General features: G+C 41.9%; 1 protein-coding gene across 1 annotated transcript; it reads right to left on the bottom strand.

Moving 5' to 3' along the window:
• Nucleotides 1-687: 687 nt before the first annotated feature.
• snrpe (small nuclear ribonucleoprotein polypeptide E) lies at nucleotides 688-16,084 on the bottom strand. Its single transcript, XM_038695535.1, has 5 exons — nucleotides 15,904-16,084; nucleotides 15,500-15,526; nucleotides 15,348-15,410; nucleotides 1,230-1,308; nucleotides 688-888 (listed from the first exon to the last, which is right to left on the bottom strand). The coding sequence occupies exons 1-5, from the start codon at nucleotides 15,955-15,957 to the stop codon at nucleotides 833-835; spliced, it is 279 nt and encodes a 92-aa protein (XP_038551463.1). The 5' UTR covers nucleotides 15,958-16,084; the 3' UTR covers nucleotides 688-832.
• Between the last annotated feature and the right edge of the window lie 11,729 nt (nucleotides 16,085-27,813).

The raw sequence follows: 27,813 nt of genomic DNA, 5'->3' as shown, positions 1-27,813 counted from the left end.
CACATACATAAGAACATGGAACAACTGAAAAACACATGGGTTTCTGATCGGCACGGCCGCTGACTGAACAGATAAGGCATCAGGATTAAACAAGCCTTGCTGTTGGCCTGGTCTGGAGCAGGCTAGCTGTACAGAATAAATCACCATGTACTCCTGCTTTCATGAAACCGAGTCACGGATTAATTCAGACAGGATATCTGTAAAATCCCGGCTTAATCCGCTATCTTGGTTTTGAGAAACAGCCCTCAGGTGGTTCAACATGTAACACCACAGGTTATTTTTTGTCTAATGTGTAAAAACGAGCCCAACTCCAGCTGAAGAGTCCCGTTTGTAAACAGGATTCGATGTTGACATAGTCAGAGGGATGTGTCCCTGTATCTATATTCAGCCAATAAAATCGGATTGAAGTTTGGCAAGTACATAGTAGCCTGTGCAGAGAGGCACAGTCTGGGCATGTGAATTTGACTTACATCTCCTTTTATGCACTGATCATCTTTCATCTTTTTACTGACATTACACTGTAAAAGTACACCAACACTTATCTTCATGTTTCACCACACTTTGGAGCTGAGAGTTTGACCTACTTAAGCACATTGCAATAATGTTGTCCACTATCAGATGGCAACCCAATGATCCAAACACAGCTGAGGGTCACAAACATTTAGTGGAACAAGTTAAAACAGACAATTGTAAGAAAAACACAAAACTTTATTCTCAAACAGCTTCAATGATCTTGTTATACAAACACAAACAGAATTAACACCAATTTGTAAAAACAAAAAGGGAAAATGTCTTCCTAGGACAGGTCAGATGTGTAGGCGTCTCCACTGTCCTAGTTAGACACACTCTGCAACAAGGTGATGTTGTCTCCTTTCAACATGATCCTCCCTGGAGACAAAGGAAGAACAAGGTGATGAAGACAGGTCCTCCGTTCACTTTGGACAAACCACATCAGGTTGGCTACATGGAATATGGTGTCTGTACATCAGCAGAAAGTAGGTTCAGGCTAACAGAGTTTAGTCAACATGCCTGTCCTCTGTGCCCCTCTGAGCCCTACCATTGAACCAGCAGGCACAACACCTAGACCCAGCTCACCTGAAGGGATGCAGCTGTAAAAAAGGTGCAGCGTCCTAACAGGTCATGTCTGTGTCCTAAGTGTACTAATACAAATCAAAGCTAAGCTAAGCGCAGAGACAAAGCTACAAAAACAAAATGTTGGTTAGTCTTACCCAGCGGCTTTCTGTTCTTAGTCTTCATGTGGACTTCCTCAGCATCATCTAGAACCAGGTTCATGTATTCATCAAAGCCCTAAGACAGGGAGGAAACCGTGAGACAGTAGTTAGGGCTCGAGCACGAAAGTGCAGGGCACCAACGGTGTCCTAGCACCAAATGCAAGGAACCTATTGTTTTTGCTGGGATTATTATTTTTTTTCCTCCTCTGAGAACTCATTTTTGAAGGCCTTAGGATACTTTAATCCTCATGAAAATTTGCACACACCTCAGGTCTGGTGGGAAATCCAATGTTCTGCAGTGATTGGAGTCAGGTGTGGCAAGATGGATCAATAGTGCTCCTAAACAAACAATAGGTTTTGGACAAAGTTTCTTTGATCTTCATGAGATGTGGTGGGATTATTGCTCTTATTACAACGTCCACATTTCTGCTTCTTTTTTTTTTTTTAAATGAGATTTTGCTTAACAGGAAGTGAGGCATTTTGCGCTTCATGTGTCATTTTAAATTTTTTAAACGGATATTTGAGGCCTTTATTGATGCTCAAACAGCCACAAAATTTTGCTGCCAGACTGGTAATGTTTCAAATTTGATGTAATTTTTAAGACCGAGGGTTAAAGGTTGGTTCAATTGCGCCCCCTAAAGCCTTTAGCAGTCACATGTCCAGGGATAGTCAAATCCTCACGAGATTTTGCACGATCGTCAAAACGGTTGGTTTGTATTGGCTGATATGGTTTGGGGGCGTGGTTGTGGAAAATTGGCTCAATAGCGCCCCCTACCAAATTTAAAAGAAGCAGCACCCGCCGTACGTTTTATGTAGCTGTATGAAATATGGGGGGCTGATGCATCATCTCTAGACTTAAAATTAACCCTCTTGGAGTCATACCCTAAACCCAACAGGAAGTCATTTTGATTTTTTTTTTTTTTTACAAAATTTGAACCAGTTTACACCCTCCGTACTTTAATCATGTTAAATTGCGATGCTTTTTTGATTGCTCAAACGGCATGTCCATGGCATGGCGTTGAATTTTCATGTTATGTTATGAAAAAGGAAGTTTCATATAAATAGCTCGACATGGTCAGATCTGTCCCAAAATTCACAAGTAAACCTCTTAGAGACTTACAGTGTCCCCCCCCCCCCAAGAAATAGTCACACTTCACAAAACAAATTGGGCCGTTATTTTCACCATATCTCTGAACAAATAGTTGGAAAAGCTAGAGCAGATAAATAAACAACACCTAAAGATCAGTCTACTGGAGGAACTATAACCTTTAGATCTGGAGAAAGTAATTTGGTTGGTTCTGTTGCTGTGATTTTACAGTGATGGCACAGCATGTTTTGGGCATCACCCCTAAGCCTTAACGGCAGGAAAACCCTGTTAATGTGACCTCAGAATCATTATAGATACAACTGTTCATGTTTGCCTTTTGTGTCTTTCATTTGTCTGTCATTTTACAGCTTCTGACATTTATCTGTAGACATTAATATAAAAAATAGGCAAAATGAGAAACCTCCCTTCTGAGGTGCATTTTATTTGCACATTAAAATCCAAAAACAAACGTTTCATTAGCTTAAAAGGACTAGTTTGCATCACTAATTAGCTTTACTAACCTCAGCTCCTCCAGTCACCTCCATCCTTTCTTTTCCAAAACCACTTTTTCAGACTGAAAAATAATTTAGTCAGTCTGTACAGGACAGAGCTACAGGCTACACCAGTTTAGTCCAAGTTTGTACCTGATGTTCTGAGCAATTGGACAAGTAGGCAGTAATAAAATACAGCTTCTAGTTACTTTCTATAAATTGAGCTAATGTTAAGTTACATAGCAGCTATGCAGCTGCTGTAGAGGCTTTCCTGCTCAGCTGCGCAGTCTGAAGGGGAGATGTTAGCTAACTTAGCGCTAACCGGCTTCACTTTTCCAGCAGGTGGGAAACAACACTTTTCTTGGTCTTGAGAAGCTAACACTAACAGACACCGTACATTTACTGCCAGAATATTTTCCTCCGCTCGCGTTCACCGTCACTTTCTGCCGCTTGGACAAACAAACAATCAAGCACCTCCCGATTCAGAGTTACGCTGCTCTTATAACACCATCTGTCATGTATGTTCTGCATAGAACGAGGAGAGGAAGCGAGCAGAGCATTGAGTGCCGGCGGTGCGCCGCTGCTGAATGCATATAGAGGAAACACTGTTACATGTAAATATCCAGTCATAGTGATAGTGCCACTTACTGGCATCTGAAAAGGACATATTTTAAAATTCATTTCTTAATGCCTCCTTCATATTTTTACCCCACGTAGCACCTTAGCGGACAAAAATGCCAATAGTGCAGAATTTATGCTCCTCATAGCAGATTGACCACATCCATCTCAAAGTTCTTGTCACGTGCTCTTGCCTTGGTGAGTAATTATTCGCAATTTAACAGGAAGCTGTTTGAGAGTTATATCCTAAACCCAACGGGAAGTCAGACACTTAATTGAATAACTGACATCTTAACCAAACTTTGAGAGATATTTTTGACACGTCATCTGTGTGGTTTTTGCATCAATAACTCCAGAGTGATGTCAGGTGGAGTGTGATGCCAGAGTCCGAGCTGTCGCTGCACCCGAGGCACGCATGGCTCGCTCAACGCTGCTTGCAGCTTTAATTTCTTTAATGAGCCTCAGACGATTTATAAAAAAGGAGACATGCCACTTTAAGAATCCTCAATACAACTCAATAAGTAAAGCCAAAGATAGCCGTTATCCCGCTAGAAAGCCAATCGTCTGCTTTTAACAGCCAGGCGGTAAACATTTCAACCAATCGTGTGGTTCCACTGACGTAAGGGTCTACTACTCATGCATCACGACTACTGCACATGCATAGCAGAAGTATAACCGGTGGGGAAAAATGCTTTTTAAACCTCATTTTGGAGCAAAGTCAAAGTTTTCCAGCGATTTTTATCAGAGTTTACAGTTTTTATGTCCTGGTGACCAGTGAAAGGGCAGTTCCGGCTCTCTGCCCATTCATTCACATAGTGGACTGGTCATGTTAGTCCAAAAATAACTGCCCAGAGGCGTTGCCAAGATGCCTGTTGAGTGGAACGACTTGCCTATAAGGACTTTTGCTTCATGCAGCTACAGTTTCATATTATTCATACCTCTCATTCCTTTGTAAGGACTTGATCAACAGCATAAAACACCCAGATTTATAAAGCCACCTGTTCCACTCTGTTTCATTCATCAACATGTCACCTGAGTAAAAACAAGAGCATCACCCCAGAGCCGTCTGAAATCATCAAGGTAACACCATTTATCAGCCTCAGTAGTACAATCAGGGGACCTTAAAGAAGGAGAACATTAATTCACCTAACGTGTTATAAGAGCAGTGCCGGCAGATGCTATGAAACCTTGTGCTTAAAAATCAAGCTTTTTTAAATGGCAAGACTATTGGGCCTTATCAGCAACTGTGTTGATGTGTTTATGCCAAGCAAGAGTGGACAACACAGTCACAATTTCTGCAAGATCAAGGTGAGCGATAAATTGCTGATACTCGTGAGCTAGGCTAGCTTTGAAGCTGAGCGCAGGACTTTTACATAGAAATGAACGTCGTTACATTCCAGCCCTCACCCAACGAGTTCTCATGCTGGCTGAGCCCCTCTCCTTGAGGTAATTCTCTCTGTATATGACGTTCACACGCTGGTGAACCGGTGGTGATGTGTTTTATGCCAACCAGCAGGGACTAGTTTGCCAGAGGTGAAGGGGGGGCAGAGCCCAGTGTTTCCTCTATATGCATTGAGGGGTGGCGGTGCGCCACTGCAAGTGTTTTCACTCGCACACTGTGCGAGCACGGCAACACTCAATGCTTTGCTAGCTTCCTCTCATCATTTTATGCTGAACATCTACGTGACAGATGCTGTTATAAGAGCAGTGTCACTCCTGTAAGGAATCAGGAGGTGCGTAGCAAGTGTTTGATTGCCCGAGTGGCAGAAAGTGATGGTGAACGTGTCGGTTACAGCGTGTCAGCTTCTCAAGACCAAGAAAAGTCTGTTTTCTCACCTGCTGGAAAAGTGAAGCCTGTTGGCGCTAGTAAACATCTCCCCTCCCCTTCAGACTACGCAGAGAAGGGAAGCTTATACTGTAGCCTGGGCTGCATCTTTTGGCTGTTATATAACGCAACATTAGCTCAGTTTATAGAAATTAACTGGTAGCTGTATAACTGCCTACTTGTCCAATGTTGAGATCAGGTACAAACAGACTAAACTGGTGTAGCCTGCAGCTCTGTCCTGTACAGACTGATTAAATTATTTTTCAGTTTGCAGGTGAGTCTGAAAAAGTGGTTGTTGTTAGGAAAAGAAAGGACAGTGGTGACTGGAGGAGCTGAGGTTAGCAAAGCAAGTTAGTGATGCAAAATATGATGCAAATAAAATGCACATCAGCAGGGAGGTGGTTTCCCATGTTGCCTATTTTTTTATATTCATGTCTACAGATAATTGTCAAAGGCTGTAAAATGAAGACAAAAGGCAAACATGAATAGTCGTATCTATAATGATTCTGAGGAGAGCATCAGAACCAACCAAATTACTTTCCCCAAATCTAAAAGGTTGTAGTTCCTCCACAGCAGACTGGTTTATTATCTGCTCCAGCTTTTCCAAATATTTGTTCAGAGATATGGTGAAAATAACGGCCCAATATGATGCAAAATTACATATTTGTCACTGGAAAACCTACAATTTTCTTGGGGGAGGACCCACCAACGTCGTGGCGGTCCCCCCCGACAACCAAAACATTAAATATAAAGCTCACATTAAATTGGGAAAACACTGAAATTTCAACTATTCTAAAAGGTGCATCGCATGCTCATGGACACAAGAGCAATGCTGCTGAGACATGTTGTGTTGGGGTTTTATATTCAGACAAAGATTTTGCTTCACCTCTGCTGCTATAACTCCAGCCTAGGGGAAACACTGGAGCCTGTGCCATGAGAGCATGAACACAGACTCGTGTAATTACACTCGCTGTCAGAAAGGGGAGACAGAAGTTAATTGGACTGATGTGAGGCTCAGTGACTACACTTTCAGGGTGACCCCAGGATTCTGAGTTAAATTCAAGACTTTTTAATACCACCTAGGATAAAATTTAATGCCAACTACACTGCCATACAATAGAAAATCAGTATGAATTTTAAGCCCTCAAAAATAATCATTTAGCAAGTTACATGAATTTAATAAAACATAATACACTCAAATTTAATAATGGAAAAGTTTTTCTGTGGTGTCTTAGTACTAAAATGAATTTAAGTGGCAAGCAGCGTTGGGCGGGCCCTCACATGTGTAGTGCATCAAGGTGAGGCATCTTTTTTTAAGACCACTATGAATGAAATTTAATTGTGCAATTCCACATCCTTTTGGAACATCTGTGAATAATAAGTAGGAAAATCCAGAGTAGATTTTGTATAAACTCTACCCCAAAAACTAAACTTGCTTAAGAAGTCTACTGGGGAAGAATTAGTATTAGATCTGGGAAAAATAATTTAGTTAGTTTTGATGCTCTCCACAATGATTTTACATTCATGGCGCAGCACCAAGCAGTTTTGAGCCTCACCACCTTCTAATTGCAGGAAAACCCTTTTAATGACCTCAGAATCATTACATCATTGTTTAGCTTTTGTGTCTTAATTTACTAATACATTTGTAGAAATTAACAAAAAATGAGAACCACCTTCCTTCTGTATAATTACAAGCATTTCATTTGTACATCAAAATCCAAAAGAATAATCTCCTCATTAGCTTAACAAGACTAGTTTGGCCGGTTGAGTGATGAGAGGACTGGCAGCGTTCGTAGCTCCTACCAGTCAAAGACAAATAACCCCCCTCCCCCAACCAACGATAAAATCAAACTCAAATAGATGAAACGAGGAATGAGTGGGGGAACCCGTCAGAAAGACGGAAAAAAACCTGAACACAGGAAGAGAAGCAGAGGTTCGAAATGGAGACAAGCAGCGAAGCTGGGGGAATTGGTGGTAAAGAATTAGCCAAAACCGATAAGCCAGCACTTCACAAATATTCGTTGGACATCACTAGAAATCCGTGACCTCAAAGAGGAAATGAAAAACGACCTAACGGCCCTCGACACAAGCTTTAAAACAGGAGTTTGACAATTTTAAAGACGACATTAACAAGAAGCTTAACGCAAACAGTGACGAACTACAGGACCAGAAGAAAAGCCTCAACGAGGCACAAGTGTGCATCGAGGCCCTAGAAACATTCAACATGGAGGCTAAAGACGCTCTGTTGACAAGGAAGAACAACTAGGGCTGTATGTATAGATTATTTTTCAAGTCGATTAATCTAACGACTAATTTTGTTTATTCTAAAGAAAGAAAAGTTGCCCATTACTCGATTAACATACCAATTTATCCAAAATATCAAACACGTCTAATCAATAAATCTATATTTTATTCAATCATCCTGATGAAGCACATTAGAATAATGACAATAGTAGCAAATCTTAAAATGAATCAAATTTCCACGTCACTGCTGTGTTGTGATAATAATAGACATTAATTAGGCTACTTTACTTAAAACTTTAAATGTTTGACAGAAATTACTTTTAACATGAAGGCAATAAACATTTTAACGGACTACGTGTCCTCATGCTGATAATGTTCCATGCTTGTGTGGCGACAGAAAGTAAACACAATTTGCTGTGCTGCGGTCTAGACAAAGTGCTCCAGGATACTTTCGTTTCACGTGTTCATGCTGCTTTACGTATTTGTGGACAGCAGTTGTGCTGCAGTGAAGCTGTTTCCAGTTCAGAGAGCTCACGGAGCAGCACGTTGTTGAGTGTCTGTCTGAATTACTCCAAACTTTGGTCGGTCGAAGGCGCGGTCTCGTAGCTGGTGCTTGTCCGGGAGAATCCCTCACCGGATGCAGTGACGCACCAATCGCCCCAGCCCTAGGAACAACGTGCGGATATTTGGAGTCCCGGAGGGCTCAGAGCGGGACCAACTTGCTAATTCAACGAGCACACCGAGCGGTAGCAAGGAGACCCAGCTCCATGAGACTCCGCAGTCCATAATCATAAACTTTCTCCAGTTTGACACCACGGAGAGGATACTAAAGAAAGCCTGGCAAAAACGGGTCAAACTTAGCAACACACCTCTGTTCTTGACAACGACTATGCGGCCGAGGTGGTACAGAAACGCAGAGCCTATATGGATATCAAAAAGACCCTCAAGTCTAAAGGCATCAGGTTCCAAACACCCCTGACGAGGATCAGAATCCATTGGACTGACAGTCCATGGCTCTACAACAGTGCGCAAGAGGCAGCGAAAGAGATGAGGAAAAGGGGAATGAATGTACAGATCAAGGAATCTGACGAGGGGCGCACGATGGGAGGAGCAGATACAGGCGTCATCACGGTGGCAACCCGTCGGGGTGAGCCATGGAAGCAAGGTGGATTAACTCAACACGTGAGAGGAAGCCTGCAGCAGTTGTGGCGGGCCTAAGATGGGAACACCATCTGATTGAAATGGGTGATGCAGGCATGAATAAGCCTTCATCTTAAAACAAGTATGAATAACGACCATATTCCAACTGTACGACATGTTAATGAACAGGAGTATAAGAGAAAGAAAAAGGGAGGAAAAAGAGTTTGGGGTCCATCCTTGGGGTAATGACAGGGCTGGGGGAAAAGGATGGAAAAATAGGCTAAGTCACTACAATATCCCAGAAAATCATTTTTGTTTATCCAGCAGGTATACTAGGCAGTGTTTCCCCACAGGAATTTAAGAGACTATGGTGGGTGGGCCTCGGACACTCTCCAGGGGTCCGGCGGCATGCACCCCTGGAAGAAAAAAAAAATGTTTTGTTTTAAATGTACATTTTAAAAGTTAAATGCATTAATTTGGTGCAGTATCTATGAAGAACTTTGTACGCATGTAAACAATGTTGTGTTCTAAAACTATTTGATCATAAACCTATTGTAGAGCTATAAATGGTGATGAAACAGCAACAAAAAAACTAATTGAATGTTTTTCCAAAAACCCTTAAATCAAAGAATAGAAAATAGAATAAGTAAATTCCCTAACATGTTATTGTTGTTTTTTTTTGGCTTATAATGGACACCTGTAATATGTTTTATACTTTCATTGAATTTAATCCAATAAATTTTATTTTCACACTGTCATACCTTATTTTGAAAACCGGGCCTTGTCACATTTGTATCCTCGCGCTAAATTCATTAAGTTCGACCCAATTTCACAAATAACGTTGCATGTGGTTCTCGAATCACATAACATGAAGACTGTATAGCCTCTCTTCAGGTAGGACTCTGACAGCAACACTTGTCTTTGTAAAGAGAGAAACTGACAGGATAAAGTCGCTAACCTGCCTGTCAGCTCGCTCTGGTCTGTTACAGTGGATTTACCATGAAGACTTTAATACGTGTGCACTCCAAATGTAGACACAGCTAGCGTAATCGCCTTCTCACAAACGAGTGACAGGTAACTACGGTAACATTAACGGAAGAATAAAGAATAAAAGAATAAAAGTGATTGTCTCGAGTCGAATGCGTCGAAAGTGTGTGATCGTGCGAGCTTACAGAAGCGGAGCAAAACACAACTTAAGAGGTCTGAAATGTAATTACTAGATGTGTAAAATATATTTTCGGTTCATTTTGAAACTATGGCGGAGCAAATTATACTATGACGGGCCGCCATGGTCTCGTTAATTAATGGGAAACACTGCTAGGCTGTGGCTTGCCTCACACTACTAGAAAACCTAAAGAAAGGACGAGATGCAACATAGTCAACTTCAAGTGGCGTCTCTGAATGTGAACGGGTTAAGTAACCCAAATGAAAAGAGGGAAGGTCATAACAAAACTAAAAAAAGAGAAGTTTAGTTTTCATATTTATCGGCTCAGGAGCACGAAAAATTTAAACAAAACTGGGGTTTAACAATACATATTATAGCTCATACAAAAAGGGGAGGAAAAGAGGGGTAATGATTTTAAAGGACCTTAAGGAAATGAAAGATAGAGGAGGAAGATACATTCTGGTTAAGGGGAAAATTGAAGATCAATTAGTTACGCTCATCAAAGTCTATGCACCTCCGGACAGTGATAAGACTTTTTTCCAAGAATTTATTTGAAATTGTTGTCCAAGAAATAGAGGGATACTGATATGTGGAGGGGACTTTAACATTACACTGAATCAGGACTTGGATACAACTAGTACAAAGAAAAGTAGCAAAATTAAAGCGTCCTGATACTTAAATACTGTATTAACAGAACTAGGAATTTTAGACGTCTGGAGTGAAGTACATCCATTAGAGAGGGACAGCAGATAGATTTAGAATATAGTGTAAGATTGGAATAGCAGACATGTCAGATCACTGTATTCTCCACCTGACACTAAATATGAACAGCAGGAAAAGGAACAATATGGAAAATGAATGTTTGTGTACTAAATAATCCAGGATTTGTTGAGGAGAAAGCAGTTTTGCGGGGAAAACTAATATCGAGCGACATAACAAGAGAGCTAGACTGAAATTATATCAGATGAAGATTGAAGAGCTTAAAAAATTAGAGCAACAACATAAAGCCTCGAATGATGCAGGTTTACTTAAACAAACCAAGGAAGTGAAGACAAACGTGAATGAGATACTAGGAGACGAAGTCTAAAAAAAAAATTCTGAAGCAGAATTATTATGAATCAGGCCCCAAAGCTTCAAAATTACTAGCTAGGCGAATAAGGAAACCGCAACTCATGAATACAATCCATAAAATCAGAGACCCCACAACCAATTCACCAGAGTTTTAACCAGGTAAAATAGAAAAGTATTTGAAAAGTACTACAAAAAGCTACATACACAACCGGACTCAGCAGACAAGGAATTAAGAATTTAAGTTCATTGCATCTACCAACAATAGGAGAGAAACAAAACATATGCATCAATTTACATAATCACAGAGGAGCTGGAAGAAGCCATTAATAAGTTAAAATCAAATAAAGCCCCGGGGAGCGATGGCTTTCCAACCGAATGGTACAAAATGTTTAAAAAGGAATTTGGTCCAATGATATTAGCAGCATTCAATGAAACCTTGAATAAAATCGTTAGCTGCAGCCCCAAACTCAATGTGACAAAAACACAGATACTACCCATAAATTATACCCCACCCCAAGTTATTCAACAAGCATATAAATTCAAATGGAAAGTAAAAACAATAATACACCTAGGTGTAATTATCAGCAGAAACTTCACAAAACTGTACAAAATTAATTGTGGGACTCTAAATCAAGAAATTCAAAAAGATATGAAAAGATGGTTGGCGCCAACATTGGATTTCCAGGATAGAAATCATAAAGCTGAATGTGTTACCGAGAATTTTATATTTGTTTCAGTCATTACCAATAGAAATTCCCACATCACAATTCAAAGAATGAAATAAAAAGATGTCACGCTTTATTTGGGGGGGGCAAGGATAATTGCAACAACCCTTCAGTTTCCCAAGGACAAAGGCGGGTTAGCCTTTCCAAACCTCTTAGAATATTACTATGCCACGCAGATTCGACCTTTGGTGTATTGGTGTGAGTAAACTGGGAGATGGAAAGATAATGAATTAAAAAGGGGACAGATACCATAATCCAAGTACGATTGCAAACATGGACAAGTATAAGAATAGGCTTGATCCAATTGCTAGATTCACTCGTGAAATCGGTTTTATAGTGATTAGGAAATACAATTTAGAGGGGAAATCAAAATTTTGAGCTGGCTGACTTGTGAATCTACATTTAAACCCGGGGCAATGGATAGTAGTTTCGAACACTGGACAGAGAAGGGAATTACGGCGATATGCACAATAAGGGATCATTAGGTATTTCCAAGTTAGAGACTTCTTTAAAAAAAAAAAAAAAAAAAAACCAGACCTGCCCCAAGAGCTGAATAAAATAACTATAGCACTGAGTAATGCATATAGAAACAAAACTGGAAGAGTGGTCTCAACACTGTACCAGGCTCTGGAGAAGAACAGAGGAACTTCTAAACTGTATATATGAGACAGATGGTTGAAAGAAAGTAAAATACCATTAACTAAAGAGGACTGGTTTAACATATGTGATGTACAGCGAACCAGCACCAGTATGTGGAAAGAATTTTTCTGGAAAAATATGATCAGGTTCTTTATTACTACCAAAACAAAGAGCAAATTTGCAACTATACATCAAACATGCTGGAGAAGGTGTGGGGAACAGAATGTAGGTCACAGTCATGTTTTTTGGGAATGTACTAAAATGAGAAATTATTGGAATGATGTGTGGGTAGGCTTGAAAACAATACTGGGATATGAACTACCAAAGACATGCGAGATACTATATCTGTGTAATCTGACAAGGGAAAATGTACAATATGATGACGGATATCTGGTTAAAATTCTGTTGGCTGCGGCCAAGAAGGCAATCACCAGGAAATGGTATAGAGAAGACTTTGAGAAACTGGCTAGACACAGTTGAGGAGATACTCAACATAGAAAGTCTCATATATATTGAGACTGCAACAAGCAAATTTTAATAAGAAATGTGAAAAATGGACAGAATACAAATCTCAATGCAAAGACACCACTGGAATTTTGATGGATGTCGGTGACATTTAGAGTAGTAGCCCCAGGATCCTCCATGTTAAATTTAAGACTTTTGAAGACCTTTTTAATACCACCTAGGATGAAATTTAATGTTTAATGTTAATGCTGTGGTCAAATTTTAAGAAAATCTACGAAGTTACATGAATTTAATAAAATATTTTATTATAATACATTCATATTTAACATTTTAATTTTTTAGTTTAACAGCTTTTTGGGGTGTGTTTGTACTTTGATAAAATAAAATGAATCAAGGACATCACTTTGTGTTGAAAAGTGGTGGGGACACAAGGGTTCAGATTAGGGGCGTGACGATACTCTTAGCTCACATGCACCATTCACAATATAGGGTTCATGAGAACAAGACAAGAAAATATTTCAACACCATTTTGATGAAATATTATAGGCTGAAATATGTAAATGGAGGGTCCGGGGGTCCTCCCCTATAAAATTTTGAGCACTAAACTGCATTCTGGAGACATTTTCTGCACCAATTTATGGTAGAATTATCTTTATTTATATAAAGTTATCCAGGTGACAATTCAAACAGAATATAATGCAGCTTGTTATTTTAGCTATTTAGCTGTTATTTTTGGACAATGCACATTTGTTTCTTCTATCTTTAAATTGCATGTTTTCTTATTGTGCAAATAAACCTTTCTCAAAAGCATTTTCATTTTTTTTTTTTTTTAAACATTTCTTGTTGAAAGCCATTTTAAGAACATAATTACCAAATGCTTCAAAAAAAAAAAAAAAAGAAAAAGAAAAGAAAATGTGATGGAGCCATGTCCCCGGTATCCCCAGCGTAAATGACACCTATGAAATGAATACAATATTTGTGCACTAACTAGAACTCTTAAGGGGTAAAATCAAAAATACAAAAAAAAATTGTGCGGTATGAGTTGCTGCAATTAGTTACACCACGGCTAGATAAGGTAATCTAATATGTCAATTGCTTAAGTGATTACTCATTCTATTCTGTATTGGCTTGAAAGCAGCAGGGATAAGGAGTTGCTCCCGTTTGTTTTTTCTTCGTCCCGGTTATTGGGTGATGTATTTTAAGGTGCATTTATCAGCATGTTTTAGGTTTCCATTCACATAACATTAGCCTACAACAGCGGCGCAATGCCAACACACAGACACTGTCCTCGTCTCGAGGAGCTTGTGCGCCGCAAACACTCCACAGGCCAGACCGTAAAGCTGAACACAGACATAAAACAGTAACATTACCTGTACTACCATATAACATCAGAGTCACACCAGAACTAGGAAATTGTAAAGTCACACAGACAAACAGTAATTATTTATGACGTTACGGCATTTATTTAACCCTACGAAGGGAGAAAGAAAAAAATTCAAACCATTAGAAATAATGGCAAAATGTTTTATTATTACGGGCAGCACAGTAATCCGGTGGATAGCGATGTGGCCTCACAACAAGAAGGTCACGGGTTCAAACCCCGGTTGCCACAGCCTTTCTATGTGGAGTTTGCATGTTCTCCACGTGTCTGCGTGGGTTCTCTCCGGGTGCTCCAGCTTCCTCCCACTGTCCAAAGACATGCGGACTAGATTGTTTGTCTATGTGTGGCCCTGTAATGGATTGGCGACCTGTCCAGGGTGTACCTCGCTAGTTTCAAGTCTTCAACACAGCATGATGTTCATTTAGTAAATTATAGTCCTATTTAGGGGGAAATGGACGATAATGCACTATATGCTTTTAGGCGGGACTACCTTGTGATTAACAGGTCGCTACCATGGCAACCTGTCAATCAGGATAAAGGCGACTTGTTTCCGCTGCTCTGTATACATTTTTTTATTAAAATGGCTGTCAACAAGAGAGAGAGCACATCATGTTTGAGTCTGTTAGTATGTTTTGTTTTAAAAGTAAATTGTTGTTAACCTTTTTATAATTTGAACTGTGATTACATTTTAGTATATTTTTATTTACATCCAGGATGCATTTAATAACCAATTAAAATTGTTAACAGAATAACTTATAAGTCTTCGGTTTTGTAGCAACACTGATAAATTACTTTTGCAGGGAGGGACAATAAAAATTGTGTTTACAAAAAAAAAAAAAAAACAAGATGCTAGATGTTATATATCAAAACAAAAGACTTTTTTTAAACTTAGCCCTGTCCCAGTGGAGCTCTGAAGGTGTGGGTATGTATGAAAACGCCACGCTGATGTCTTAGCACAGACAGAAAAGGAACACATGCCCACTAACTTTCTCTGTGAAAACTATGTATGTGAATATAGTCACCGTACACCTTGCCATTAACTGCTAATTTAAGCAGTGTGGAAAGTTGAAAAACAACCAGGACTCAAGATGGTTCTTCATCTCAATGTGGACACAAATGCAGCTACTGCTTGTTCAAATGTGAGCAGCGGTCTCAGATGTATTCTTGCGGTCTCCGAAGCTGTTCAGAGATCAGCCTGCCCTGAAGCAAAACGGCAACTGTCCACATTTCTTATTTTAATCCAACAGGAAAAAACATAACTTACAATAATGCAGCCCTCTATCCGCATGTTCACCTGCTCATACAACCACACCTGGATCCGTGAGCGCTGGAACGAAAGGACAAAAGGTGAGAATCACATTATTCAGCCCAAACTCAGCAGAACTAACTATGGAAAGGGTTTAGCAAAATACTCACATTTTGTAGATACCTGAAAATCAGGTTCTGATACACGGAGTCAAGGAAAGGCAATGTTCAGACACAGAAACAAGCTGCATTGGGTTTAGGTGGAGGGTTCCTGCTGTCTGTCTGCTGAGCAACATGTCAGTGGAAATATATGATGAGCTACCTTAGCTTAATATCTGCCTCCACTTTAACTGCAGCTCGTGTTCATCAGCATACTGAACAAGCTTTTCAAACTGTAGCGTTAACAACATATATACTAACACTACGCTATACATCTATATGTACGTGTAATATTTTATCTTTACAGCCCCTGCAGCTCAGCCTGCTCGTCGCGCGGTAAAAGGAAGATTAGCTAGCAGAGGAGAAAGGGTTAGCAGTTAGCCTAGCCGTTCTGGTAGCGGGCAGTGAAAGGATACGATGGGCTGCACCATCACCTTCTGGACCTTCTGTCCCTGTCCTCTGTACGCCATCCCTCCGGTTCAACGCCTGCGCTGGTATATGCTCAATAATATGCACTTTTCAACACAGTGCACTTTGACGACTCGCTCACGTTGGGACTTTGCTTCAATGGCGCTTCTCCGCCCGCGTGCGCTGCCGGTTATAGTGTGGACGTCACACGATATTAGACAGCGCCCCCGCAGGCAGGAGGCCGCAGGAGGTCACTGCCGCGCACTGCCGCGATAAATAAGAAGCGGGGTGTTGGGAATCCTGATTGGTGTGAGTGTGAGCGTGAGTGGCTGTTTATCTATATGTGGCCCTGCGATGGACTGGCGACCTGTCCAGGGTGTACCCCGCCTTTCGCCCGATGTCAGCTGGGATTGGCTCCAGTCCCCCGCGACCCTGTAGGCAGGATAAGTGGTTGACGATGGATGGATGGACGGTGTTGGGAATCCACCGTAATCGTAGGGCAAGAGCCCGACAACAACCTCAGGCCGGCTCACCTGCCTTTTACAGCACATGTTGGCAGTCATGGTGATGCTCCAAATCCACCTCAAAGTTACCAGAGACTCAAACTTTTTGGGCAATAACCCAGAGTCTTTTTCCTCCACTTTGCATAGATTCACATGCAAGCTGGTGCCAAAAATTTTGACAGTGTCAGTAAATGAAGGTCATGGCACAGCGTTACAGTCCCCACAGAAAGTTCATTCTAATTTACAAATCATTGTCATAGTTTATTATTCAGCTTTGAATAAGTAGGCTACACACATTAATTTCCTTTGGCAGCCATGGCCACATTAACCCACCAGGTGGCCCCCGGAGACAAGAATAACTGGCTGGAAGGTGTTACAGATGAACATCATTGTTCACTCTTCTGTTCCTTGAGTTCTTTTAAAGCTTTGATATAATCTGCATCTTCTGAGGAAAGACATTTACACCCCTTGTATAAGATAAGTCTTTTAATAGCTGGTCCGGCTGAATCCTTTAGCTTGAATTTCACCAGTCCAACTTGAGAAACTTGATTTTTGACTTTAGTGCTGGCCCTTAAGATGTCAAAGGGACCTTAAGGAGCAGCTCTTGAGTGATTACATAATTTATCATGTATTTAGCCAACATCCACCCCATCCTTTGTTCCAAAAACAAACTGTACTGTCAGTTTATTGGTATCCCCATCTTTCTGGGGTCTATATTTAAATAAAATACATACAGTAAACAGTTCAAACGTTAACATTGCACCCAACAACAAAATTACGAACACCTCTGTCTTTGTATTGCAGTCTGTTTAAAAGTCATTAGAGATAAAGGATTGTTTTTCTTCAGTTTGGAGGAATAACAATGAGTTTTACTGTCAGCGGTTGATGAATGCAGGTCCCTGAGCGGCCTGTAGAGGAGGCTGTGCCACATCAAGTGTTACGGCACTGAACCTGCGTTCTAATAAACCTTTGAAATGTTTCTCTGGACCATATGAAGATAGACAGACGTCACTCCTGATCTGACATTTGTCTCTTACATATTGGCAACTCATGTTTAGATTCAGTTTTTAGAATAACAGTCTCTCCTTCAATATTTAATTTCAGAAAACACCACAGTTAAAACTAAGCTCCTGCCTTTCAGTCTGGTGCCAGATACACCATGACAGCCTGCATCTAACCATAATTGGCCAAGGTAATGCCTCTGATATTTATAGATGGTATTATATAAAGCAGGACTGGCATTTTCTCTGTTGTGCACAATATACCTGTAACATGATGAGTTGAGTCAGGGGGGCAGCCTTGAGTGTGCAGTTAACAATAGTATTAATAACATAGAACACAGGCTTCTCCCCTTGCTTAGCAGAGAAAGTGTGACGGAAAGTAGCAGCCGAGGACAGACAGGAGTCCGCAAGTGGGGGAAGGAAAAGACGCAAGGAGCCTCAGTGGCGCAGGCTGAGGTGTCGCCTTTCAGGGCAGGGAGCCCTCGGCTGCATCTTAAAAGGCAGGGCTGCGGCGATCGGGCATGCGGCGATCGGGCATCGCTGTCAAGTGCCACATGTTTGTCTTTGTGCTATGTGGGCAGGAATGGGCTGCTGACTGTCAATGCCACACGCCTGTTCACATTCTCAAGGAAGACTGAGAGAAGGGAGACACTGCACATGCTGGCTCTCCAGCTGGCCGCCATGAAGGCCTTGGAGTCAAAATAACAATGATGAGGCCAGCGTAAACATGCATGTGCCTCACAGTGCTGCTGTGGCCTTCACTGGCAAGGTCATATGGGCATCTTCTGCCAAGAAAGGAAACTGTGTTCAAAACATGTAGAAAGATAACATGCGGAGGATACATGTGAGGGTAATACCACGCGAGGTAAACTCTTTTCCTCCTGACCACCACAGACCGGACTCTACTGGAATATTCTATAAATAGGGAAGTTACACACACACAGGATACCCTGCCGTTACTTGCCATGAGTGTTTTCTGTCATTTCCACGCCTGTCATTCCTACCTACTCTTTCCTCATCTGACCCAGCCAAAGGAACTGCTCCGGTTAGATCAACCTCCTCTCTACATCACTTCCTGTTCCTGTTGGTGGTGATTGTTCTGAGGGGAAGGGAAGGCAGACAGGGTGGGGAAAGAGGAGGGGGGGGGGGTGGTTCTTTGTTTCACTATCTGCCTCACCTGCCTGACCTCCACCTGACAGGCTTGACCCCTGCACGCCTGGTAGAGCTAGCCAGACAACCCCTTGGCTGTCTGTTTCCTGCCTCACTGACTAGCAGGATATTCATAGCGTGCAGGGAACGTGGTCCAAGTGAGACTGGGCACACTGTTTTCTAAAAAATGTCTGTCAAAGTTTAATTACATATTTATTAGATACAAGAATAACATATTTATCATAATAATATTTAAAGGAATGAGGCTTTGTAAATAAATGTCAAATCAAAAAGTATTAGTATCAGCCTTTACATATCTATTTCACTTAAGCGCCACAACAGCCTCATGGTCTCAAGTCTGCTGATCTAAACTGCCAATGACTTTGTGGTTTTGTATTTTTTGATGGCAGGTTGTTTCACCCTGTATGTGAACCTTCTGCTATTCATGCTGAGCGTGACACACAGGTCGGTCTCTGAGGTGCTGTTCTCTCCATGCGATGGTATCACTCAGGCAGGTGACAGAAAGGCCTTTAACATACACGGTGATTACTGACATGTTTATTACTTTTATTCAAAATCCACTTTGCTTCAGTACAGGGTGGAGTGACTCTGTATTGCTCCTGTAATACCGGAAGCATAGCAATCATAGAATCATGTGAAATCATGTTTTTATTGTCTGTGCCTTTACCAAATATGGAGTTTACTAATGTGAGCCATGATATAATTATCTCTTAGTGTACTACTTCAGTGTACTGCCGTTTTCCATCAGCTGCGAAACCAGGTTTTCCTACATTTATTGTGTTTACTCTCAAAACTGTTTGATGCTTGAGCTGATGGGACCTTTCTGACACCTGCTGGGAATAACTTAAATGCTCACTCATCAAGACAAAAAGCTGCTTTTTGGTTAATTCATGCAAAGCTGTCACTTTCTCCATGTAAGGTGGCTGTACTTGTACTTGAGGTGGAGAAAAGCTTGACAGCTGCTCAGAATACTCTCTGTGTAACTGAAAGAAATATAACCTCCTATTCATTCAACTTTCTCCTACCGCTCTGCTTCTCTCCATATCTGTAGTAGTTTCCTGTAAAGCTGCTTGCTCTTCACATCTGGTGCAGTCGGGTCATCACCGTTGGTTTTGGGTGGTGATTGGGTGTGTGTTTATCATTTCAACGTGCCTGTTGTGTTTGACCTCTGACCTTTGTTGCTTGAATGGGTAGTGCCAGTATCAGTAACAGTCAGTAACTGACATCTACCAGGGGATTACCAGATCGGTCACATAAGCCACACAAGGCCTCATCACAGCAGAGAGGGGAAAAACTGTTTGCACCTTGTCCACACTTTCTCTATTAAACAATCCATTCAATAGCCACTGCCTCGGACTTGCTCATGTGGTTCTTATCTTGTTTTAACAGCACAGTCGAGATGCACAATACATTTATTTTCCCTCCAATTAACACGGTGAATAATATGCAGGTCCGATAAGGGCTTTTTGTTTCAAACTGTGTTTGTGAAACCGAGGAAATGTGGAGGCATTTTCATTGTGAGGTTGTTTGGCTATAACACTGGGGCTCTGATGAACATGTTGGCCAAAGCTGCTCCAGAAGTGGCAGGGGTCAGTGAGCAGAGGCACTGAGGGGGGAGGACGAGGGGGGAGGAGGAAGAGGAAGGCTTCAGCATTATCTCAGACACTGGCCATCTTGCTGCGCTGAGATATGAATCCATATTATTTCAAACATTAACCCTCTCTGAGGTGTTACATGTTGTTCAGATCCCCACAGCCACACATGCTGAGCTGGCCTGAGCTGTTTGATATGTTCTATATGGTTGCGCTATCTAATGTGATAATGAACATTAATTAATTGCTTTATCCATTTATTAAAGCTGCACTACTCTTTGTTTTTATACCAACACTGGTGACAAACCCACAAAGAATTATCACCCAACGAGTTGTTTGGCATATATCAAGCCATTGCTCTGATTTTTGGACCCCATAACTATACTGTTTTGGTCCACTCCAGGTGCAGTAGGTAGCACACTGACAAAGTTAGACTCTAACAGTGAACATAGTAGAACACCTCCAAGAGCTGGTGGAGACCAAAAACACATACATACTCAAGTAAGATCATTTTAAATTTCAAAACTCAATTCAATTCAAGCAATTTGAAGACGTTCCCTTTAGGCACTGGAGACGTTAAGAGCAGACAGTTTGTCTGATAAATTCAGTGTCCACCTTCACTTAACTTCTGAAGGTGTCTGATCATGTAGTTGGAATCTTGTTGTCATCACCCTGTTGTCATTCTGTGTTGGAAATCCTCACTGACCAAGTAACTTGCTTTTCACTTCACCTGGCTTGTATGCATTCTGCTTGCGAGTTCTCACCATTACACTAGAACCGTTCCGTTTCTGTATGTACTCAGCATCTCATGATGTGTGAGGTTGAAATATCTGCCAGATGTTTCTGCTTCCCGCCAGCAGAGGTGTGAACGTCAGACTCTACATGTTAAACCGTGCTGCTGCATCAATCTGCTGTTACACGTCCAGTCTGTTTGTGCCTCAGTCAAGCAGCTGTTAACTCTGGAGAATGGCCATTATGACTTGTTCAGAAAGTTCAATTAAAACAGCTGATTGAAGGATGATGCATGCTGGCTCACTATAGTGTCAGTATGAAGTTGGTTTCCTGCAGACTTGCTAAATTCCTATAGTTATGATATAGGAATATTATTTTTGTGTGTGATCTCCAGTTTTCTGAATGAAGTCCCTCCACTCACTCGGACAGAAACCATTAGATCACCTTCTGAAAACCATTACTATTTTATAGCTATAAAGGCACACCCGTCTCCCCAGGCTGAGCCCACATTAAAACTGTATTAATAATTATAAGTACTCCATTTCTAAAAACATTTGACCTTCCAAATTTCCAAAGTAATTTTTGTTTGTCTCAGAATTTTTAAACAAATATCATATAAACAATTTAATGTATTAATTTAATATATGAATACTACTATACTACTACTATTATTAAATACGTCATCCCCTAACCTGTAATCTTCTTGCCTTGTATTAACATATAGGTACCTACCAACAAATCATTTATTGATCTCCTGTGTAAATAATTACCAATGGGTTAAGCATTACCAAGGTAAGTACCCATCAGCCTGTTTCATTCAATTTCAACAAATATATTTTATTTTGAAATGTGAAACTAGTACTCTTATTTAAAACGCTTCTTGAGCAACAAAAACATTCAAATAGCAGGAAAGATTCCCACATTTAATTACCAATCATCATTTAAAAACATAGTGTGCTGCTATGCCAACAATCAGTCTCCATTTCAGTGTTCCAGGTTTATTGTCTGTCCCGGTAGGGATCCAGCACATCGCTCCACAGGGTGAAAGTTTATTGTCACACAAACGTATAGTGGAGTAATTTCTCTGTTGGCACACTTCACACAGACAGGCCTTGCCTCAGCCGGGATTCGAACCCAGCTGTGAGGCGAGAGAGCTGATCCGCCGAGCCTCCGTGTTGGCCCAACACTCCTCTGAAGTGTGTTGATTTACTGACAGTAAAGAAGTGCAACAGAGGGGATCATTACCATTGTTGTGAGCACTTCTTTCAATCAAAGTGACATTTGTGGTCGGACTTGTTAGTGTAGAAGCACGGCTTTATAAGTTGCCATACATTCCACTCGTAGGCCCAGGAACAATGAAGCTTCTGTCCTCTCTGCTGCTGCTGGCCTCACATGTCTCCTTTAGATTGGACGAATTGCCACAGTAGATGTATGTGCTTCCAAACATGTTTGCCTCTCAAACAACAGCAAAGAAGCTTTCAACTCACACGACTTCGCTTGTAGCTTCTGGGCTTGTTCATCAGAAGAATTGGATTAGTTACTGTCTCCTGAGAGCACTCCCAAGATTATTAAGAAATTCATAATACATCTTAACAAGACTGAGAGTCTACAGCCATGCTAGCAGCCCTGTGAGGCAGGACATAGGCCAAGCGGTGCTTTGAGCTACATGCTAACATCACCATGCAAACATGCTCACAGGGACATTATTAGGGGTCCAAGCCCAAAGTGGGCTGGGAACCTGCGAATGCAAGGCATCGGGGTTCCCAGTACAGCGAAGCGGCTGGGAACCCTATTATTTTCGTTCTCGTATTTATTATTATTTTTTTTTTTTTTTTTATTCTTCCGTGCATAAAACTCATACTGCGGCCTAGACGGTAACTGCTAGGGACGCGAAACTCCTAGGGTAGGTCCAGCAAAAATCTGCACACTTCTACCCCTAGGGGGCGCTATAAGCAAGGTCAACGCATTTGGGCTTGGAACTCTCGCCTATGAAGGTGGATATCAAAAACCTTATCCACGCGTTCGGGGGATTGAGCTGAATCTCGTGGTATAGGCCACGGCCATTTCCGCCTAGACTTTTTTTTCGCTACATCACGAAAACTGAAAAACCTATTTTAATTAACTCCTCTGAAGCCACAAGTCCGATCGACACCAAACTTGGCCCAGATGATCTCTAGACCAAGCTGATGAAAGTTTGTAGAGGAAATTTTGATCCGACAAAAAATGTTGCAATTATATGCTGGCAAACGTTTGCCAAAAACGCTACTAACAGGAAATGATGTCATATCTTCACTTTGGAATGGCCAATCGAAACCAAATTTGGAGCCTTAATGTGGGACACCCCCTTGAGGGGTTTGGTGCAACTCGCCCCTAGGTGGCGCTATTTAATCCAAGAAAATTGTTCTGTTCTGTTCATGAAACCAGTGCCGAATTGTTCAGCATGGTCCCCTTACTATAGGCACCAAATTTCACCCAAATATACCCATAGGTGGCGCTGTTATTGCAGATTAAATATGTCAAAAAAAATCCTATTGACTTACATGCATTTTATATCTCCATAACCACAAGTCTGATTGACACGAAATTTGGGTCAATTGTTCCCCATGGGGCCCTGATGACACCTGAAAATTTGGTGCACTTCGGCCAAAAGGTGGCGCTATAATCAAAGCTCAAATACCCCATTCATTTCAATGGGATTTTCAACCAAAGGACATTTTGCGTCATAACTACGCCTCACTACATTGCACATTCATAAAGCTTACGTCTACGTGTTTGGGGGATGCTGCCGATTCCGATGGTATAGGACACGCCTCTGTACGATGACGTTTTCATTTCGCAAAAACTGGAAAACCAATTTAAATTAACTCCTCCGAAGCCGCAAGTCCGATCAGCACGAAACTTGGCACGGACAATCTCTGGACCGAACCAATAAAAGTTTGTAGAGAGAATTTTGATCAGACAAAAAATGGCCCAATTGCAAGCTAACAACTATTTGCGAAAACACTAAAAACAAGAAGTATAACATATCTCAGGCTTGGAAAGGCCGATCAACACAAAACTTGAGGACCTTATGTGGCATGCCCCCCTGAGGCGCTGTGCAAAATTTGGTACAGTTAGCCCCTAGTTGGCGCTATTCGAAAAAAACCTATTGACTTACATGCATTTTCCATCTCCACAACCACAACTCCAATTGATACCAAATTTGGGGCAATTGTTCCCCATGGGGCCCTGATCACACATGATAATTTTGGTGCTCAAATCTCTCACTAAATCCCATACATTCCTATGGCATTTTCAAAGGCAGTACGTTTTGCCTTTGTTTGGAATGGCCCATCAACACCAAATGTGGGGACCTTATGCAGCACAACAGCGGGGGGCCCGGGCCGACTCGCGAGCCAGGGGGGACGGCTTGCGCCGGGAGGCTTGGACCCCGCTTACAACTGCTTGCAGTTCTAGTTGTTGTTGTTGTTATTATTATTGGGCTAATTGCTAATGAGCACAAAATTCAATTCATCTGGCCATAAACCAAAGTGTTGGACACATTCTGTCCTGATGATTGCGCCAGATGAGTCATGGGATCGGGCTTTTCCTTAAAGCCTAGTTCATACTACACGATTGATTCTTCGCGAGCCTTAAGGGAACACGAACATCTGAATCAAAATGTATGACAATCCATCCAATACCTCTAATAACACAACTTGCCCACCTCATGATCACTAAACTGATTTATCAACTGTGAGCCATGAATTTCTGTACAAAATGTGGTGGCAATCCATTGAGTTGACGTTGAGATATGTGAAAACTTCGGCATAGTGGCGCTGGAGGGAAGGTCAGTAGGGTCCATCCTCTGGGGATCACCAATGTCTGAACAAAAATCACCTGAATCCATCCATTAATGGAGTTACGTAAACTGAGGTTCAGGAACAGGACCACGCCTCTCTCACTCATTCTACCACCTGCGCTTCATTCAATTCCTCCAATCAACCACCCGTACTTCACTCATTCCATCCACCTGTGCTTCTCAAATCCAGTCACATGCACTCATGTATATAAGCTGTCTAACCTGTTTTCTCTCCCGTTTCTCAGTTCTCACGACCGCCAGTTCAGACTCAGACACACACTGAAGTTCCTCGAAAGTACTTGCTTACCGTAATATAGATCACAAGCAGATTCTCAGCCCCTCTAACCGGGATCCATACAACGATCAGCCCACGGTCTAATCTCCTCCATCCATAGTTAATTCCACTCCTACGCGACCAGCCACTCGTCCACCACGACAGTGCTCCGTTATCCAAGTTCTCAACACGCATCGTCCAATATTCTTCATCCAGCAGCTGTCCGATCCCACCAAATACACACATAGGCCACAGCAGCCACAGCCGACTTTGGGAGAAGTTCGGACTTCCGACCGGCCGCACAACTGACCGCACACCGGTCAACCCGATTACGGCTCCGTCCAGCGCCAGAACCATTTTCGACCATTTGTCGTCTGCCTCCAGCACGCACTCAAGGAAAGATACCTCTCCACCAAAAGGTTTTCCAGTTTACCCAGCCGCCTCCAGCAGGCCGCCCACTTCCGCATTCCCAATGCAGTGTTACGGCACCTGACACGCTGATGATGTCACAACGACGCCCACTGCAGTAACGCAAACTAGCCCTCACACTGGGCCAGGTAGTATTACCCCCTGTGCCTGCTCCCCTGTCATCTGATGTTTCTAATTTGTTTTCCCTCTTCCCCTCATCCACGTCTCAGCAGGCTGCACTACCTACCCTTGCACACACATCCCCTCATCCCGACATCCTTTCCTCTTCACTTCCTTCGGCTGCTACCAACATAGCCATTCTTCCTGAAACAGGCGGCTCATTCTCTTTCTCGTGCAGCTACTGCCACAGGTGTTGCTGTCCATTCAGCCGCGGCTACAGCTAGCCAAGGCGCTGCGCCACATGGACCAACCCAATTTCCTCCTTTTCTTTCCCTGCCATCCGACCCCTCCCTTCCTTCATCTCTTCCCCCATCCTTTCCCCTGTTCCCCATGTTTCCACAGCTAATCCAGGCTCCCTCATACCGCCCACCTTACCTTTCACGCTAGTATCCGCTAACCCCCCATTTTACCCTCCCTTGGCCAGGCGCCTCTCACTGGTCCCGCCTTCACTCAGGCAGTTTATTCTATCAGGTGCTTTCATTGACCTCTCTGTCTTTTCCTGCCTCCACAGTTCCTGCTGCCGGGCCAAGGGAGCTCTCTTCACCACTAGGTTCCGCTCAGCTCATACAGCTTCTTCTCGCTCCAGATAACTTACAGCAGTCGAGTTTGCATTTGCTTTTCCCTCTGTCATGACACAATTGTTCAGTTTTCCCCCATTGCAGGGCGGATGACTATCTCTCAATCATCTCGGACTCAGCTTGCGGTCTGGTGGCACCAGGTTCTTTACATATCTCGTCCATCTTGCTTCCCAGGTTGCATGCCGCCTTCCACCTCCAGCAATTAATCAGGGCACCTTGGGGCACCCAAGGCTGTAGTGCCAACTCCGGACCCCGTGTAGTCATTCTCCACCATTGGCCAATCCGTCAATACCAGCACTTCCCTGCTGTTGCCCATACACCCGGATTTCCTTCTTTGAGCATTCTCAGAAAGGTCTACTTTTCTCAGTCTTCAAAACATTATTTGTCTCCATACAACCACATTCCAAAAACATAAAGCTTCCAAACATTGGAATATTGATTAAAAACAGTCAATATCCCTACGACCAAAAGCACTCTTGCTTACAGGCCACAGCTTGAGAACAGAACATCCTACAGGGATCTAAGTGGGCTCTTTCTCTTCACATTGAAGAGACAAATCGATTGATATCGATTGATGTGGTAAACACAAAATAACGGATAGATGTGCTCAAGAACTGTCACATTATAAGACACTTAAATGAATAAATTAGACCTCAATTACGCTCTTTATAAGTGTAAAAGCTTTTTCCAGGTGAAATTCAAATGTGACATTACCCTGCTAGCTACCCACACTAGCTAACGGTTTCATATGATGGATGGGATTAGCTGGGCTACCCAAATACCACAATTGATTGTATAAATGAATCTAACTGGCCCTAGTTCAAGATCACAGAGGGAAGATGTTTTTCTAGTTATTTGTTGACACATATTTAGCAAACTGCAAGAGAGTGATTGGCAGTTCGCACAAGGACATATGATTATAATTTGGAAAATGTCAGAGTGGTCTAAGATTACCTACTCTTAGATAATCAGAACCTGGCTAACGTGGTTAAACTTTATTTGTCCTCGTAGGGCAATTGGTTCTGCAGCAAAAAATAGATACAGGACTGAAATACATAAAATACTGAAATGTTACGGACACCAGTTGTAACAGAGGAATAATAAGATAAAGTTCTAAAAGGCTAAAGTGCTGCAGGAATAAGGTGCTCAATTTCAATTGAGCAATTCAATCAATATGACATGTTACAAACGACCTGGATATATAAATAGGCCTACAATTCAATAGCCATATGTAAACAAGATACAATAACAAAAAACAACATAGTTAGCATTCATGACATAACAACACCATCACTATTTAATTGTTGGATTATCTACTTCCCCGGACTGAGTTCAGAAAGGAGATGGTTGGAATGAATGAGTGCCTTTATCTATTGCTTTTTATCAGGGGCAATCTAAACCAGGAGCCAGAAGGTAGGATCTGAAACTGAAAGTGAAAGGGATGGGTGCTGTCTGAGAGGACTGATTTGGCCTTCCGCACTACCTGTCTGTTATGCAGGTGAGTGAGGTTACAGTGCTGGACACCTAGGATTCTACTGCTGACTTTACTATACTGAAAGAGCGGTTTTGGCCTTGACACTGAGACTGCCATAACAGCAAATTACAGAAAAAATGTTAATACAGACTCAATGTATGATTT

The sequence above is a fragment of the Micropterus salmoides genome, unplaced genomic scaffold (assembly GCF_014851395.1).
Source record: "Micropterus salmoides isolate LMB-PRFRI ecotype aquatic unplaced genomic scaffold, ASM1485139v1 Ms_hic_scaffold_4, whole genome shotgun sequence".
Taxonomy (NCBI): Eukaryota; Metazoa; Chordata; class Actinopteri; order Centrarchiformes; family Centrarchidae; genus Micropterus; species Micropterus salmoides.
Note: the sequence above shows the minus strand (reverse complement) of the source record. Positions and strands in the feature narration are given on the sequence as shown.